Source organism: Schistocerca americana, chromosome 5 (genome assembly GCF_021461395.2).
Source record: "Schistocerca americana isolate TAMUIC-IGC-003095 chromosome 5, iqSchAmer2.1, whole genome shotgun sequence".
NCBI classification, from domain to species: Eukaryota; Metazoa; Arthropoda; class Insecta; order Orthoptera; family Acrididae; genus Schistocerca; species Schistocerca americana.
This window is the reverse complement of record NC_060123.1, coordinates 223,638,770-223,653,581: the sequence shown is the minus strand read 5'-3', so window position 1 is coordinate 223,653,581 and position 14,812 is coordinate 223,638,770. Positions and strand designations below refer to the sequence as shown.

At 44.8% G+C, this 14,812-nt stretch overlaps 1 protein-coding gene across 1 annotated transcript in view; it reads right to left on the bottom strand.

The window, feature by feature from the left end:
- The window catches only part of LOC124615421 (guanine nucleotide-binding protein G(o) subunit alpha), a 533,614-nt gene that overhangs the window by 30,735 nt on the left and 488,067 nt on the right, over positions 1 to 14,812 (bottom strand). The window contains exon 6 of the mRNA XM_047143294.1: positions 846 to 975. Coding sequence (XP_046999250.1) covers positions 846 to 975 — 130 coding nt within the window. The remainder of the gene's footprint in view (positions 1 to 845; positions 976 to 14,812) is intronic.

Here is a 14,812-nt window from a genome sequence, read left to right as displayed (position 1 = left end):
GAGCGGCGCGTTTCGTCACAGGGTTATTTGGTAAGCGTGATACCGTTACGGAGATGTTTAGCAAACTCAAATAGCAGACTCTGCAAGAGAGGCGCTCTGCATCGCTGTGTAGCTTGCTGTGCAGGCTTCGAGAGGGTGCGTTTCTGGATGAGGTATCGAATATATTGCTTCCCCCTACTTATACCTCCCGGGGAGATCACGAATGTAAAATTAGAGAGATTCGAGCGCGCACGGAGGCTTTCCAGCAGTCGTTCTTCCCGCGAACCATACGCGACTGGAACAGGAAAGGGAGGTAATGACAGTGGCACGTAAAGTGCCCTCCACCACACACCACTGGGTGGCTTGCGGAGTATAAATGTAGATGTAGATGTATGTGTATAAAAAAATTCGTCAGACATTTCAACCTTTCTAAAGCTGCCCAGGTCGACTGTTGGTGGTGTGACATATGAAGGAAGCTAATAGAAGACCAGGCAGACCTCATGTACCAACGGACAAAGACCGTCGAGCACTGGAGAGGGTGATTGTGAGAAACTTCGAAGTTGCCATAAGCAATCCACCCAGCCATTCATCACCAGATATTCAGACACTTCTTTGAAATGTGCTTAGCAGAGTACAAGGCGTCATAAATGCGAAAGGTGGATACATCCCATATTAATGTCCATTAGTAGACCAGATACTTTTTTTCAGATAGTGTACACCAGTTGCTGCTGCCTTTAACGAAGCGATAACGGAACGTTCACTAGACAGCTAAAGTATCTTTTGCTCGGTCTGTCCAAGAACTGTGGTTTTAAACGTACAACAAAAATGACGAGACGGAATGCCCATCAGTCACAAACAGTACTCACCGTGGTTTCGTCTTCGTGGAGCACCTGGTCGTACTCGGACATGGCCACGCAGAAGATGATCGCCGTCACGTCCTCGAAACAGTGTATCCACTTCTTTCGCTCCGAACGCTGCCCGCCTACGTCGAACAGTCTGCAAACAGCAATCCACAGTCTCTCAATACTTGCTCAGTTACAGTGGTCTTTACATCATTTCTATTCGTTCGAAAAAACTACACGAAAGTACAGCCTGTCAATGCGCGTTCATACTTCCACACCACACGTAGACCTGGAATGTTTGCGTACGCGGTTGCGTTTGTGCAGTCAGATGGGGCTGTGTGGATGACAAAAGTGTACGTGTTCGTTTACTTCCGCTAAAATCCGATATTACACTATCATACTTCTTTGTCGAAGTCGATGTGTCAAATATTTATGCCAAAGAAATTTGATGGTGTAATAGGAAACTTTGTCAATTTCACCTGTCGTCAAATAAATACGCCGTAGATTTGATCATTAAAAGTCGTTCGTCTTCAGCTCGCTGCAATGTGAAAGGCAGCCGTGTGGAGCGTGGCGTCGCTACATCTATTTGACTTCTCCGTAGTGTTTGTAAACATGCCTTCAAAATTGGTGCCTTATTTTGACTCTTTTTGTTTTTTTGTTTTAATAAACTTGCTTCGACTACGGGAGAGGGAGGGGGGGGGGGGGAGGTGGTGAGCAAGGGGCACAGTGCATGCTATTAATTGCGTGTTGATGGGCATGTGGATTACGCTGCAGGTGACATATGTCCACAATCAGAGCTACAACCGTCCACCTCTACATCTGGAAACATCCACGCAGCTTTGCAGCAAGACGGAATAGAGCATGTGGTCACACTTTGAAATAAGAAATTCTTTCCTAGCTTTGCATTCTATTTTGTCTATTTTTGAACTCTGGATTCACAAGTTAAAAAGCGCTTCATTTGTTTCGTACTCTTTATTAATTTTGTAGTTGTTGGAACACAGATTCCATTAATTAAACTATTCAAAAATAAAAATAGTTCTCATTGCCCATATAGTGTACTAAACATTTGATTACCTTTACATATTCTACCCTCACAGCTTTAGAAATCACTTCACACTTTTATGGAATTATTTTGGTTAAGGTGCAATGTGATATTCGAGCGCTGTGTTGTAAACAGTCGGCCACTGTGGCCGAGCGGTTGTAGGCGCTTCAGTCCGGAACCGCGCGATTGCTACGCTCGCAGGTTCGAATCCTGCCTCGGGCATGGATGTGTGTGATGTCTATAGACATCGACACCATGTCGTAATATATCCAATTGTAAGCAGCGGACATAGTAGTTCCGAAAGCGAGAATATACATGTCCAGACGTCAAGTTTCAAAATACGAGCGTCATTCGGTTCAAATGGCTCTAAGCACTCTGGGACTTAAAACACCTGAGGTCGTCAGTCCCCTAGACGTAGAACTACTGAAACCTAACTAACGTAAGGACATCACACACATCCATGCCCGAGGCTGGATTCCAACCTGCGACCGCAACAGCCGCGTGGTTCGGGACTGAAGCGCCTAGAATCGCTCGGCCACCGCGGCCCGTCATTCGGAAAGAACGTTTTTTACTACAGAAATTTTTATTTGATATAATTAAACAAAACTGTATTTTACACACAATTAGTTACCCAAAATACTTTTCTTCTTTAATCCTGTTCAAACTTAGGCACTTGTGCCATTTTACCAGCTTTTCCATGCCATCTGCATACATAGTTGCGCTAAGTTGTTCAACCACTGATTTACGGCTTCTTTAAGCTCATCATCACTTCCGTAGCGTTGTCAATTTAAAAAATCTTTCAATTTGGGGAAAAGTAATAATCCCATTTTCCACTAAAAGTGATAAAGCATGTCTTGTCACTCTCGCTGCACGCGGACGTGAATTATTGTGAAGGAGGATGACGCCACCGGTTACCATTCCGCGTCCCTTGTTTATAATGGTGTGACGAAGTCATTGACGCGTCTCGCAGTAGGCCGCAGTAGACCTCTAAGCATGTAGTCGATGAGCAGAACACTCTTACGATCCGAAAACACCGTAGCCAATAATCTTTCTGATGCTCAAAATTTGTTTTGCTTTTTTCGGTTTCGTTGGGATTGCGAATGGTGCCATTCCATTGATTGGAGCTTTGTTTCCGGTGTGAAATGTGATCTCCAAGTCTCATCACTAGTGACAATGTGATTGAAAAATACGTCATCGTCATTTTCATAGTGACTGAGAAATGTCAGCGCAGCTTCCATTCGTTTGGTTTTGTGTTCTTCTGACGAAATTCGAGGAAAACATCTGTCACAAACTATTTTATATCCCAAACCTACAAAAAAATGGTTCAAATGGCTCTGAGCACTATGGGACTTAACATCTGAGATCATCAGTCCCCTAGAACTTAGAACTACCTAACTAACCTAAGGATCACACACATCCATGCCCGAGGCAGGATTCGAACCTGAGACCTTAGCGGTGTGTAGCCGGCCGGAGTAGCCGAGCATTTCTAGGCGCTACAGTCTGGAACCGCGCTGCTACTACGGTCGCAGGTTCGAATCCTGCCTCGGGCGTGGATGTGTGTGATGTTCTTAGGTTAGTTAGGTTTAAGTAGGGGACTGATGACCTCAGAAGTTAAGTCCCACAGTGCTCAAAGCCATTTGATTTGAACCTTAGCGGTCGCGCGGTTCCAGACTGAAGCGCCTAAACAGCTCGGTCACACCCGCCGGCTCTTCCTTATTTCCCAGTCGCTAAATGATGTGCTGCTTTTTCCAGTATATTGTGCAAATGTAATTAAACTAAATATCCCGCATCCCCGCTAATGCAAATGCGTAATAACAAACTTCGATCCTGTGAAGGCAAGGAGCAAAACAAGGTTATATGGTCATAAGGGCGGAAATGCGTTCCAAGGGAGGTACACCCACTTGAAAGTGGAGACAGAAAAGTCTTTCAATAGTAACCATGCTATCAACGCCAGGCAGGCGGCCCACCTGCAAGGGATACGCCAGACGACTGTATCCATGTCATGCGCCACTATCCGTACCACTTGCAATGCGCCGGCCGCGGTGGTCTAGCGGTTCTGGTGCTGCAGTCCGGAACCGCGAGACTGCTACGGTCGCAGGTTCGAATCCTGCCTCGGGCATGGGTGTGTGTGATGTCCTTAGGTTAGTTTGGTTTAAGTAGTTCTAAGTTCTAGGGGACTTATGACCAAAGATGTTGAGTCCCATAGTGCTCAGAGCCATTTGAACCATTTTTGAACTTGCAATGCGTGCAGGCCTTATTACCTACGGACTTGTCTCCACGGCGATAATTTTGCGGCTGGTTCGTCGCACAGGTCACCACAGTCTTGACCTTTGTGTTATCCATCCTACTCAGAGAAGAGGCTATTTCTACCAGGGACAGAATCGTCGACCTTCACAGTACCCACATGTAGTCTACGGGGACTCCCCATGGTGTGGTGCCAGCGAAACATGAGCTCTGTTCAGTCGCTTTGTGTGGGCGGGGGTCATTGGCGAACGTCTCGTGGGACCAGCCTTCCTTCCACAGCACGTCACAGGCGAGGCTTGTCTGCACTGCCTGCGGGTGGCCGTGACTCCCCTACTGCAAAACATGCCTTTGGTAGTACGACTGGTAATGTGGTTACTAGGTGATGGTGGCACTGTTCAGTGCTCCCTTGAGTGTGGAGCTTAAAAAACTAGTGCAGGCAAGACATTCCCATTTGCCCAGTGTGTTCTCATGTGTCCTTACAGTCACTGAAAAAAAAACCTGATGATTTCTCAAACTGGGGAACAATCAAGAATAGGGTGCCGCAAAGTTCGGTCTTGGGTCCTCCGTTGTTCTTAATATATATTAATGGCTTGCCATTCTATATTCACGAAGATGCAAAACTGGTACTTTTTGCCGATGATACAAGTATAGCTATCACACCCAACAGACAAGAATTAACTGGTGAAATTGTAAACGATGTTTTTCAGAAAATCATTAAGTGGTTCTCTGCAAATGGGCTCTCATTAAACTTTGACAAAACACAGTATATACAGTTCCACACAGTAAATGAAATGACACAATCAATAGACCTCGATCAGAAATCGGTAGCTGAGGTAGAGTATTCAAAATTTCTAGGTGTATGCATTGATGAGGGGTTGAACTGGAAAAAACACACTGAAGATCTGGTGAAACGTTTGAGTTCAGCTACTTATGCTATTAGGGTCATTGCAAATTTTGGCGATATGCATCTCAGTAAATTAGCTTACCACGCCTATTTTCATTCTCTGCTTTCGTATGGCGTCATATTCTGGGGTAACTCATCATTAAGTAAAAGAATGTTCATTGCACAAAAGCGTGTAATCAGAATAATTGCTGGAGCTCATCCAAGATCATCCTGCAGACACTTATTTAAAGAGCTAGAGATCTTCACTGTAGCCTCACTATATATATATATATATATATATATATATATATATATATATATATATATATATATATATATTAACGAAATTTGTTATTAACAATCCGAACGAATTCAAAAGTAATAGCAGTGTACATGGCTACAACACTAAGAGAAATGATGATCTTCACTACTCACTGTTAAATCTAACTTTGGCTCAGAAGGGAGTAAATTATGCTGCCACAAAAGTCTTTGGTCAATTACCTAATAACATCAAAAGTCTGACAGATAGCCATATAGCATTTAAAAGGAAATTAAAAGAATTTCTTAATGGCAACTCCTTCTACTCGTTAGATGAATTTTTGGATATAGTAAGTGGGTAATTTCCCCAACCCCCACAAAAAAAATTAAAAATATTAAGTGTCATGCAATATTTTGTGTAATGTAATATCTTGTATAGACACCTTTTATTAACCTGACACGTTCCACATCATTACGAATTGTTGTATTCATGATCTATGGAACAAGTACTAGTCTAATCTAATCTAATCTGAAACCTACACTGTCAAAGGTCTTTTATCCCCACCTTCAAGAGGGTGTTCGTCCTTTGGTATGCACTTCCGGCCACATGTTCATATGATGAGTGCCCTGCAGTTTGTCTCCAATAAACAAAACCATGCAGTTCAATATAGCAGAGTCGTATTCGTGTAATCGAATATCCTTAAAGACGAGAAATGAATTGTAACCTGATGCGTTTATGTTCAAAAGATATTGATTAAGAGTATATCTGCATGCTTGGCAGGTATCTCCTGATGATTTGCACCGACTGCAGTTGTTTCGAGTTTCTTAGCGGATTTCAAACTCATTTTAATACAATCAAAACCAGGCACGATTTTTACACTCTGGACATCCTTTTGTCCTTTTCCTATCGTCGTTTCTATGCTTCACGTGCACCTCCATTAGTGGTATCCGTAGAACACGATGGTTTTTGCTTCTTCAGTACTGGTACAGTGCAAAAATGGTTCAAATGGCTCTAAGCACTATGGGGCTTAACATCTGAGGTCATCTGTCCCCTAGACTTAGATCTACTTAAACTAACTAACCTAAGGACATCACACACATCCATGCCCGAGGCAGGATTCGAGCCGGCGACACTATTGATTTGTTATGAACTATCTTCTCTTTGGTATGCAGGTAATGTAATGCAATCCAAAAAGTTTCCTTGCTTTTGTGAACTTCCTTATAACCTACTAATTTTAACATTTTCTTGAGTTTATATACGGTCACATCAATTACTGCGAAAAGGAGCTACGTTTTTCCATTTCAATCTAGTAAGCACAAAAGTATATCTGTGCTTTCTGTGAAATTGAAGTCCGAAACAAAGAATTGAAAAGATTTTCGTCAGATATGCTTAACTTTCAGACATTTATAGAGTCGTAACATAATCAAAATTTGGTTAATATTTCACCTACCTCATAAATAGCTGAAGTTCTAAAGACACTATGAGAGAATGGAAATGGTAAACATTGTCTCACAAGCCTGAAACGTATAACTAACCATCCTAAAATGAGCACTTGTTTTTCATAACATTACTCCCTCTCAGCATCATTTGTCAGCCCGCATCTCGTGGTCGTGCGGTAGCGTTCTCGCTTCCCACGCCCGGGTTCCCGGGTTCGATTCCCGGATGGCTGGGTGTTGTGTGCTGTCCTTAGGTTAGTTAGGTTTAAGTAGTTCTAAGTTCTAGGGGACTGATGACCATAGATGTTAAGTCCCATAGTGCTCAGAGCCATTTGAGCCATCATTTGTAAAACGAAACAGGGATATTCCGAGAGTATACTTTTTAATGCTGCTATAATTATAACGCAACAATAGCCTCCGAAATACAGCTTCATTTGAACGTGCATCAGTACACACAACACACGATCGTTTCTCAGTGTGTTCATGCAGGCTAGCCGCTTGGCAGCGCTGCAGTACCCAGGTTTCGCGACAACTGGGTTCTGATACGACTGCCGACTAACAAGGGGGCCGTGCCTACTGATTATCACCGTTTCCGTCAAAATTTATGTTACATGCACCGCTTGGCCAGAAATAAAAGTGACAGAAGTGGGATCTGCACATGGTCACGCGTTTAGAAGAAAAGCATTTTTGGCGCAGGCCGGGCGAGGCAGAGCTATTTATGCTAACCTAGGCAGCGTTTGGCCAGCGAAAAGACTTCGGAATAGTAACCCAGGGCTTAGGGGTCGAGTTACGTCACTTACATTTCAAATAAACCAAAATAACGCTCCGTATATTATATTTACTAGTATTTACATAACTGTTATACTTAGCCTATGCAGACGACATCTGTTTACTCTCTAGGTCGGAAGAGGAGTTGGAGCAAATGACCAAAGCACTAAAGGAGGCTACTAGAAAATTTGGGCTAAACATAAGACAGAGTACCTCGTTATGACGCGAGGTCATTGTCAGACTGCTCGTCATCTACAATCACTGCAGGTTGGGGACCAGTCCTACAAGAGAGTGGATGAATTCAAATACCTAGGGACACTTTTCACTGAGAACTCGTCGTGTGAAGCAGAGATCAATGCTAGAATACAAGCAGGAAACCGATCTTACCACAGCCTAGCACAACTGCTTCGGTCCAGATATTTCTCCAGACAGTTCAAGATTCGACTGTACAAAACCGTGATCGAGCCTGTTGTTCTATATGGATGCGAGACTTTGAGTATCCGGAAACAGGACTTTCATAAGCTCCTCGTTTTTGAGAGAAAAGTGCTTCGGAAGATCGTCGTTCCGGTTCTTGATGCAGATACAGGGGAATGGAGGATCAGATACAACCAAGAGCTTGAGGAACTATACCAGCGGTCCAACATAGCAGGAACTGTCAAAGCCAAACGAATGCAGTGGGCCAGCCACGGGGCCCGGATGGAGGATCACAGATGGCCTCGGAAGCTCCTGGATTTCACACCTACAGGAAAGAGACCCCCAGGGAGATCCAAGAAGCGTTGGAGGGATGGACTCCATGAAGACTTAAACCAACTGTCAATAGATGTGGACGGATCGCGGATAGCAGCAATGGACAGAATACAGTGGAGGAGGAAACTTGTAGAAGTGTGCGGTCCACTGGGCCTGATCACGAAGTAGTAGTAGTACTTATATAAAGGCATGAAAGCTACAGCAAAGGAAAATTTGGGAATTGCAAATAAATTAACAGGAAGGAATTACAAGGGGTACACGAGAATTTCGTGTATAAAATTAGATTCTTTCGTTATTTTACAGTTGATGGTTAACACGCGCTGGGTTGATATACGTCGTAAAAACAAGGGAAGCTATTGTAAACGTGCAACTTCAGAAGGCTGTTGGAAGGTCAGATTGACGAAGTCCTGTCCGCTTTAATTACTATACGTTTTTGAAACGTTATCGCAGACACAGTAACTACAATCCTTTCTTGGAAATTATTAGCAATCCCCAGATCTCTTTTGTCTTTTCTTTTAATGCCATTGGTGAAGGTATTAACAAATACAATGTACTGAGAATTATTTCGGCTTTTTTGCAGTGTAAATAGCATAAAAACTGAAAATAAAAATACTTTCCCTGTAGCCAATCGACTCGAGGACTCACGGATTACTGTTCTATCCTCTTTCCGCTGCACCAACCGCTGCCTGGTAAATTCGCTACCATTAATGGCTCACGCCTCTTCCAAACAATGACAAAAGCGCTATTTTTGTGAAACAATTTGCCTTCTGGAACTCCAACTTCTGTCACTTTTATTTCTGGCCAAGCCCTGCATATACACTCCTGGAAATTGAAATAAGAACACCGTGAATTCATTGTCCCAGGAAGGGGAAACTTTATTGACACATTCCTGGGGTCAGATACATCACATGATCACACTGACAGAACCACAGGCACATAGACACAGGCAACAGAGCATGCACAATGTCGGCACTAGTACAGTGTATATCCACCTTTAGCAGCAATGCAGGCTGCTATTCTCCCATGGAGACGATCGTAGAGATGCTGGATGTAGTCCTGTGGAACGGCTTGCCATGCCATTTCCACCTGGCGCCTCAATTGGACCAGCGTTCGTGCTGGACGTGCAGACTGCGTGAGACGACGCTTCATCCAGTCCCAAACATGCTCAATGGGGGACAGATCCGGAGATCTTGCTGGCCAGGGTAGTTGACTTACACCTTCTAGAGCACGTTGGGTGTCACGGGATACATGCGGACGTGCATTGTCCTGTTGGAACAGCAAGTTCCCTTGCCGGTCTAGGAATGGTAGAACGATGGGTTCGATGACGGTTTGGATGTACCGTGCACTATTCAGTGTCCCCTCGACGATCACCAATGGTGTACGGCCAGTGTAGGAGGTCGCTCCCCACACCATGATGCCGGGTGTTGGCCCTGTGTGCCTCGGTCGTATGCAGTTCTCATTGTGGCGCTCACCTGCACGGCGCCAAACACGCATACGACCATCATTGGCACCAAGGCAGAAGCGACTCTCATCGCTGAAGACGACACGTCTCCATTCGTCCCTCCATTCACGCCTGTCGCGACACCACTGGAGGCGGGCTGCACGATGTTGGGGCGTGAGCGGAAGACGGCCTAACGGTGTGCGGGACCGTAGCCCAGCTTCATGGAAACGGTTGCGAATGGTCCTCGCCGATACCCCAGGAGCAACAGTGTCCCTAATTTGCTGGGAAGTGGCGGTGCGGTCCCCTACGGCACTGCGTAGGATCCTACGGTCTTGGCGTGCATCCGTGCGTCGCTGCGGTCCGGTCCCAGGTCGACGGGCACGTGCACCTTCCGCCGACCACTGGCGACAACATCGATGTACTGTGGAGACCTCACGCCCCACGTGTTGAGCAATTCGGCGGTACGTCCACCCGGCCTCCCGCATGCCCACTATACGCCCTCGCTCGAAGTCCGTCAACTGCACATACGGTTCACGTCCACACTGTCGCGGCATGCTACCAGTGTTAAAGACTGCGATGGAGCTCCGTATGCCACGGCAAACTGGCTGACACTGACGGCGGCGGTGCAAAAATGCTGCGCAGCTAGCGCCATTCGACGGCCAACACCGCGGTTCCTGGTGTGTCCGCTGTGCCGTGCGTGTGATCATTGCTTGTACAGCCCTCTCGCAGTGTCCGGAGCAAGTATGGTGGGTCTGACACACCGGTGTCAATGTGTTCTTTTTTCCATTTCCAGGAGTGTATCATAAATCTGGTCTAAATCGGTAGTAAGGAGACGTGGTCCCCTTTTAAGACTGTCTTAGCAACCCTTGTAAGATTAGATGAATTTTATCCACAGTGGATGCTTTAAACTCCGTGACTGTTCCTTTATAGGGTGTAGAAAAATTCCCGCTACCGGTCACAGTAAAAGGTTATTTATTTGTCACATGGCCTGTTTCGGGCTTGCGTTCGTCCTCAGGCGTTTATACATTCATGTACATGTTTATATCGCTGGAGATCACTGTATAAACACAAAAAATTATTTGCTGGTGATTAAACAGATACATGCGGGGCAATTGTAAGATTGTCTCGGCAGTTCGATTTCTATCGGTAGACCTACTCCGATCAGCCTCCGGACCGAGTATCTTGTTACAGTGAAACAATAGTACAGCCCCTGTTTACCGTTGCGAACTTTCCTTCCGTTCGGTCTGATACGTTAGTTAAGTCCCCGTCATCTCGCTTGCTTTGGTCTGAACGACACGGAGAGACATTTGGAGGGAACCGTACAGTCTCCTCACATTTGGCCACATTTCTTCCATTCCGCACATTTGTATCTCGGGTTGTATTGACTGCACGTGTCGACTGTGGACAGCCAGCGGTGCTGCGCGCCGCCGCGGTTCTGGCTTAATTTGGCGCACCGGCGGCGCGTAGATCGCAATCTGCAGTGGGAGCCGATCGGCCGCCTGCCTTATCTGCTCGCCGCATCTGCTGCTTGTTAGGCGAGCTCACCAGACTCCCGGCCCACACACAAACCATCTGGTCGCCGGTCCCACGGCGCCTCTAGGAACTCCGCCGTATGTCTTCAGCTTCCACGTCTGTCTCATGCAGCTATGTCATTACTGTGCGTCACTTTTAAATGTGCCGACGGCCTTAGCTCGTTGAATACACCGATTCCTGTCAGATCGACGAAGTTATGCAATGTCGGGCGTGGCCGGTACTTGTATGGGAAGCCGCCCGGTTACGCCACGTGCTGTTGACTGCTTTCCCTTTGCATTTCTGGCAAATGTGAGTAGGTGTATGGTGTGAAGTTCCTGATCAACAGACTTTGCGCCAATGTCCCGGGATAAATTCCAAACTTCTGGCTGGCTGGTTCAAATGGCTCTGAGCATTATGGGAGTTAACATCTATGGTCATCAGTCCCCTAGAACTTAGAACTACTTAAACCTAACTAACCTAAGGACATCACACAACACCCAGCCATCACGTCGAAACTTCTAAATAAATTCCAAACCTCTACGTCTGTCCTATCTGTCACCTCTACGTCTGTCCTATCTGTACGTGGGATGGTTCAAAAATGGCTGCTGACGATTACAGTTTACCTTCATAGACAGGAAATATTATGTTGATATTTGAAGTGAAAAAGATTTCACTGTCAATTTCTGGAAAATATACCGTGAACAAGTCAGAATTTTTTATATGACGTACACTGTTAAGGTCTTCTGGCTGATAAGCACAAGAACCATAGATAGATTTTGGAACTGAAGAAATTGCGCTGATTTTTAAAATAACTAATGGCTCGAGTTACCATATTACCAAAACAATGTAAATATATTTAATAAAGGTAATTGTCATAAATTCAGTTATCCGTTTCATGCCTTCTGCGAGCCAAGAAAATAATTCGTTGTTGGCGGTAGTATACTTTGGTTTTATTGGTGTAAACGCCCGCGACATCTACAATAAATGTAACTTACGGCTATTTCGAACAGTCTATGGATGTGTATTGAAATGTCCCTTCACTTTAGCGTTACAATAGAGATGTGGTAGTCGTTTTTGTCGTCATTCGCCTAGATGAGAGTAGAAAACCAACTATAAATCAAACACAGACTTGTTCGCCGAAGCGTCTCGGAACTACCTGGGATGAACCAAGTCAATTCTTTCCTCCCCAGATTAGCAGCATAGCGAGGAGATGTGATGACCTGCTGCCACACAGAAGGTTGGTGATGGTGGATATAAATGGAAAGGGATACTAAGGTAACTGATGACAAATTCTAATGTAGATATTTGAAAACTGCGAAGAATTTTTAGTCGTCAGAATCGGTGGTAGACGAGGCTCGTTTGGTCCAGTTTTCATGTAAGGTGCATCACACGCTCCTTGACCGATGCGCGTTCTGCAAAGCACTTTAGGTGAATTTTCAACATTTTTATAAAAGTTTTTGTACGATAATGTTTCACAGAGAGCATACCATAGTCTGAGCTTACCTAAGTCCTGCCACATCTTACCTGCGCAGTGAAAATTGTTTCCATCTGCTGTGACGTTTGTAGCCAATACTTGTCAATGAGAACGAATGTGTTACGATTACACCTAAACTAGCTCGTCACCTTGGCTTGAATGTCGGTTACATTGTGAAAGCGTTCACCCTTCATGAGAATTTCTGCACTTTCTCGTTTTGTGATAGGCTCGCCAACCGATATGATTTTTTCAAAAATAAAAATGGTTCAAATGGCTCTAAGCACTATGGGACTTAACATCTGAGGCCATCAGTCCCCTAGACTTAGAACTACTTAAATCTAACTAACCTAAGGACATCACACACATCCATGCCCGAGGCAGGATTCGACCCTGCGACCGTAGCAGCAGCGCGGTTCCGGACTGAAGCGCCTAGAACCGCTCGGCCACAGCAGCCGGCCTCCGTGGGATGGGGACGTTAAGCTGGGAGGCCCCTTTGGTGCTATTAGAGAGGAGTGGACTATGTGCCGGCAGCGTGTTTCACGCTCTCCCTTCTATCATCGTCATACAACGCAAACATGGCACAACAACACACCACACACTCATTACAGTCATCTACAATTACCAGATACGCGTAACACGCGACTCTCACATCGCGAAGGAGAGTTCCCAGTGTGTGGGAAGGAAAGGAGAAACAATTTCAATTAGACGGCTGAACCTGCCTCTCAATGTCTCCCAGACAACTGTGCCATACGACTTTACTTTCAGTTTTTTTTTTCAAATTTTTTCAACTATTAAACGACAGTCCGGTTGAAGGCCAAGCAAATAACCGATCGCCCTTAACCCTCAGGTGGTATTACGACGGCATGCTGATAAGTAATGCCTCCGAATTTCTTCATGAAAACTCTTACAGCTTTTTAAATAAAATAAACTTTATTAACATCCTACATCTTTATTTTTGATGTCTGCACATTTATTTCTCAACATAGTCACCCGACGAAGACATTTCTCCCAGCGAGAGACCGGTTTGTTGACACCGCCGCTGTAGGATGTTATGTGAATGCGTGGTGTCTGTTCTTTTGGACATGTCCGAAAGAACAGACATCACGCATTCATACAATTGATTCGCCTCGGTGGGAAATGGATCCACCACATGCAGTACGGATGAACGATTACGTCCAACCTCCTGTGGGAATCTCGAAGCAGAGAGCATGGAGGATATGGACAGTCGCTACGTGGGAAAGTGGGTCGGCCGAGAGGTCACGCAGTTGTGTCCCGGGTGGTGCAGAGGTTAACGCAACTGCGTAGTGAGCAGGAGACCCCGGGTTCGAATTCAAGTCTTGCACACATTTTCATTCGTCGCCGCTGATGCTGCGCTAAGTCCTGATCAGCTGTATCAATAATGGCTTCCCTTTTCTTTCCTTTCTTTCCTCCCCTGGCGGTCAACGGCTCCAAGAAACCATTCCCTGGTATTCAACGTCAGTCACATTCGGTGATGGTGCTAACAAATCTCTCCTCTATCCTATCATCTTTTTATATTCTTCTCAAAAAACAACAAAATTTTATTTATATTTCAACCTTAAATTATTGTTATTTTGAAAAGTATCATTTTTTTTGTAAATGTTGTAGATAAAACAAAAGAAAATAAAAATGTAAAAAGATGAAAACCGAAAATTGTAAGATGTACGACCTGTTTTAAACATCTGGTAACAAGTCTATAATTTGGCAATAAATAAATAAATAAAATAAATTCTCCCCCCACCTTCTTCAATTTACGTAACTGTAGAATGTGTGACTGTTGACGGAGCCACAACCTTACCCTCTGATTACAAAGCTTCATCACTACCAAAGTGAAGTCCTCGAAGTGTTCTTTTAAGTTTTGAAAACGGATGGAGATCGAATGGAGCCAAGTTGAGTTTAGCACCAACATTTGCTTCATTGCATTCACGAACAACTTACCTTGCACATTATTAATGCCAATACAATCATCATCGTATACAACTTTCATTCTTGTGTGGATTTCGATTGCATGCATGTTACTGCGATTAGAAACTTAATTACAGCACGCTTGTTCTCACGCACAGACATAATTGCGTTACAAACCACCATGATACTCGCTGCAATTTGAAGCCCTCTAGAGGCAGAGGGTTGCAACTTAAGTTTGCGAAGCGTTAAAGTCGACTGACTA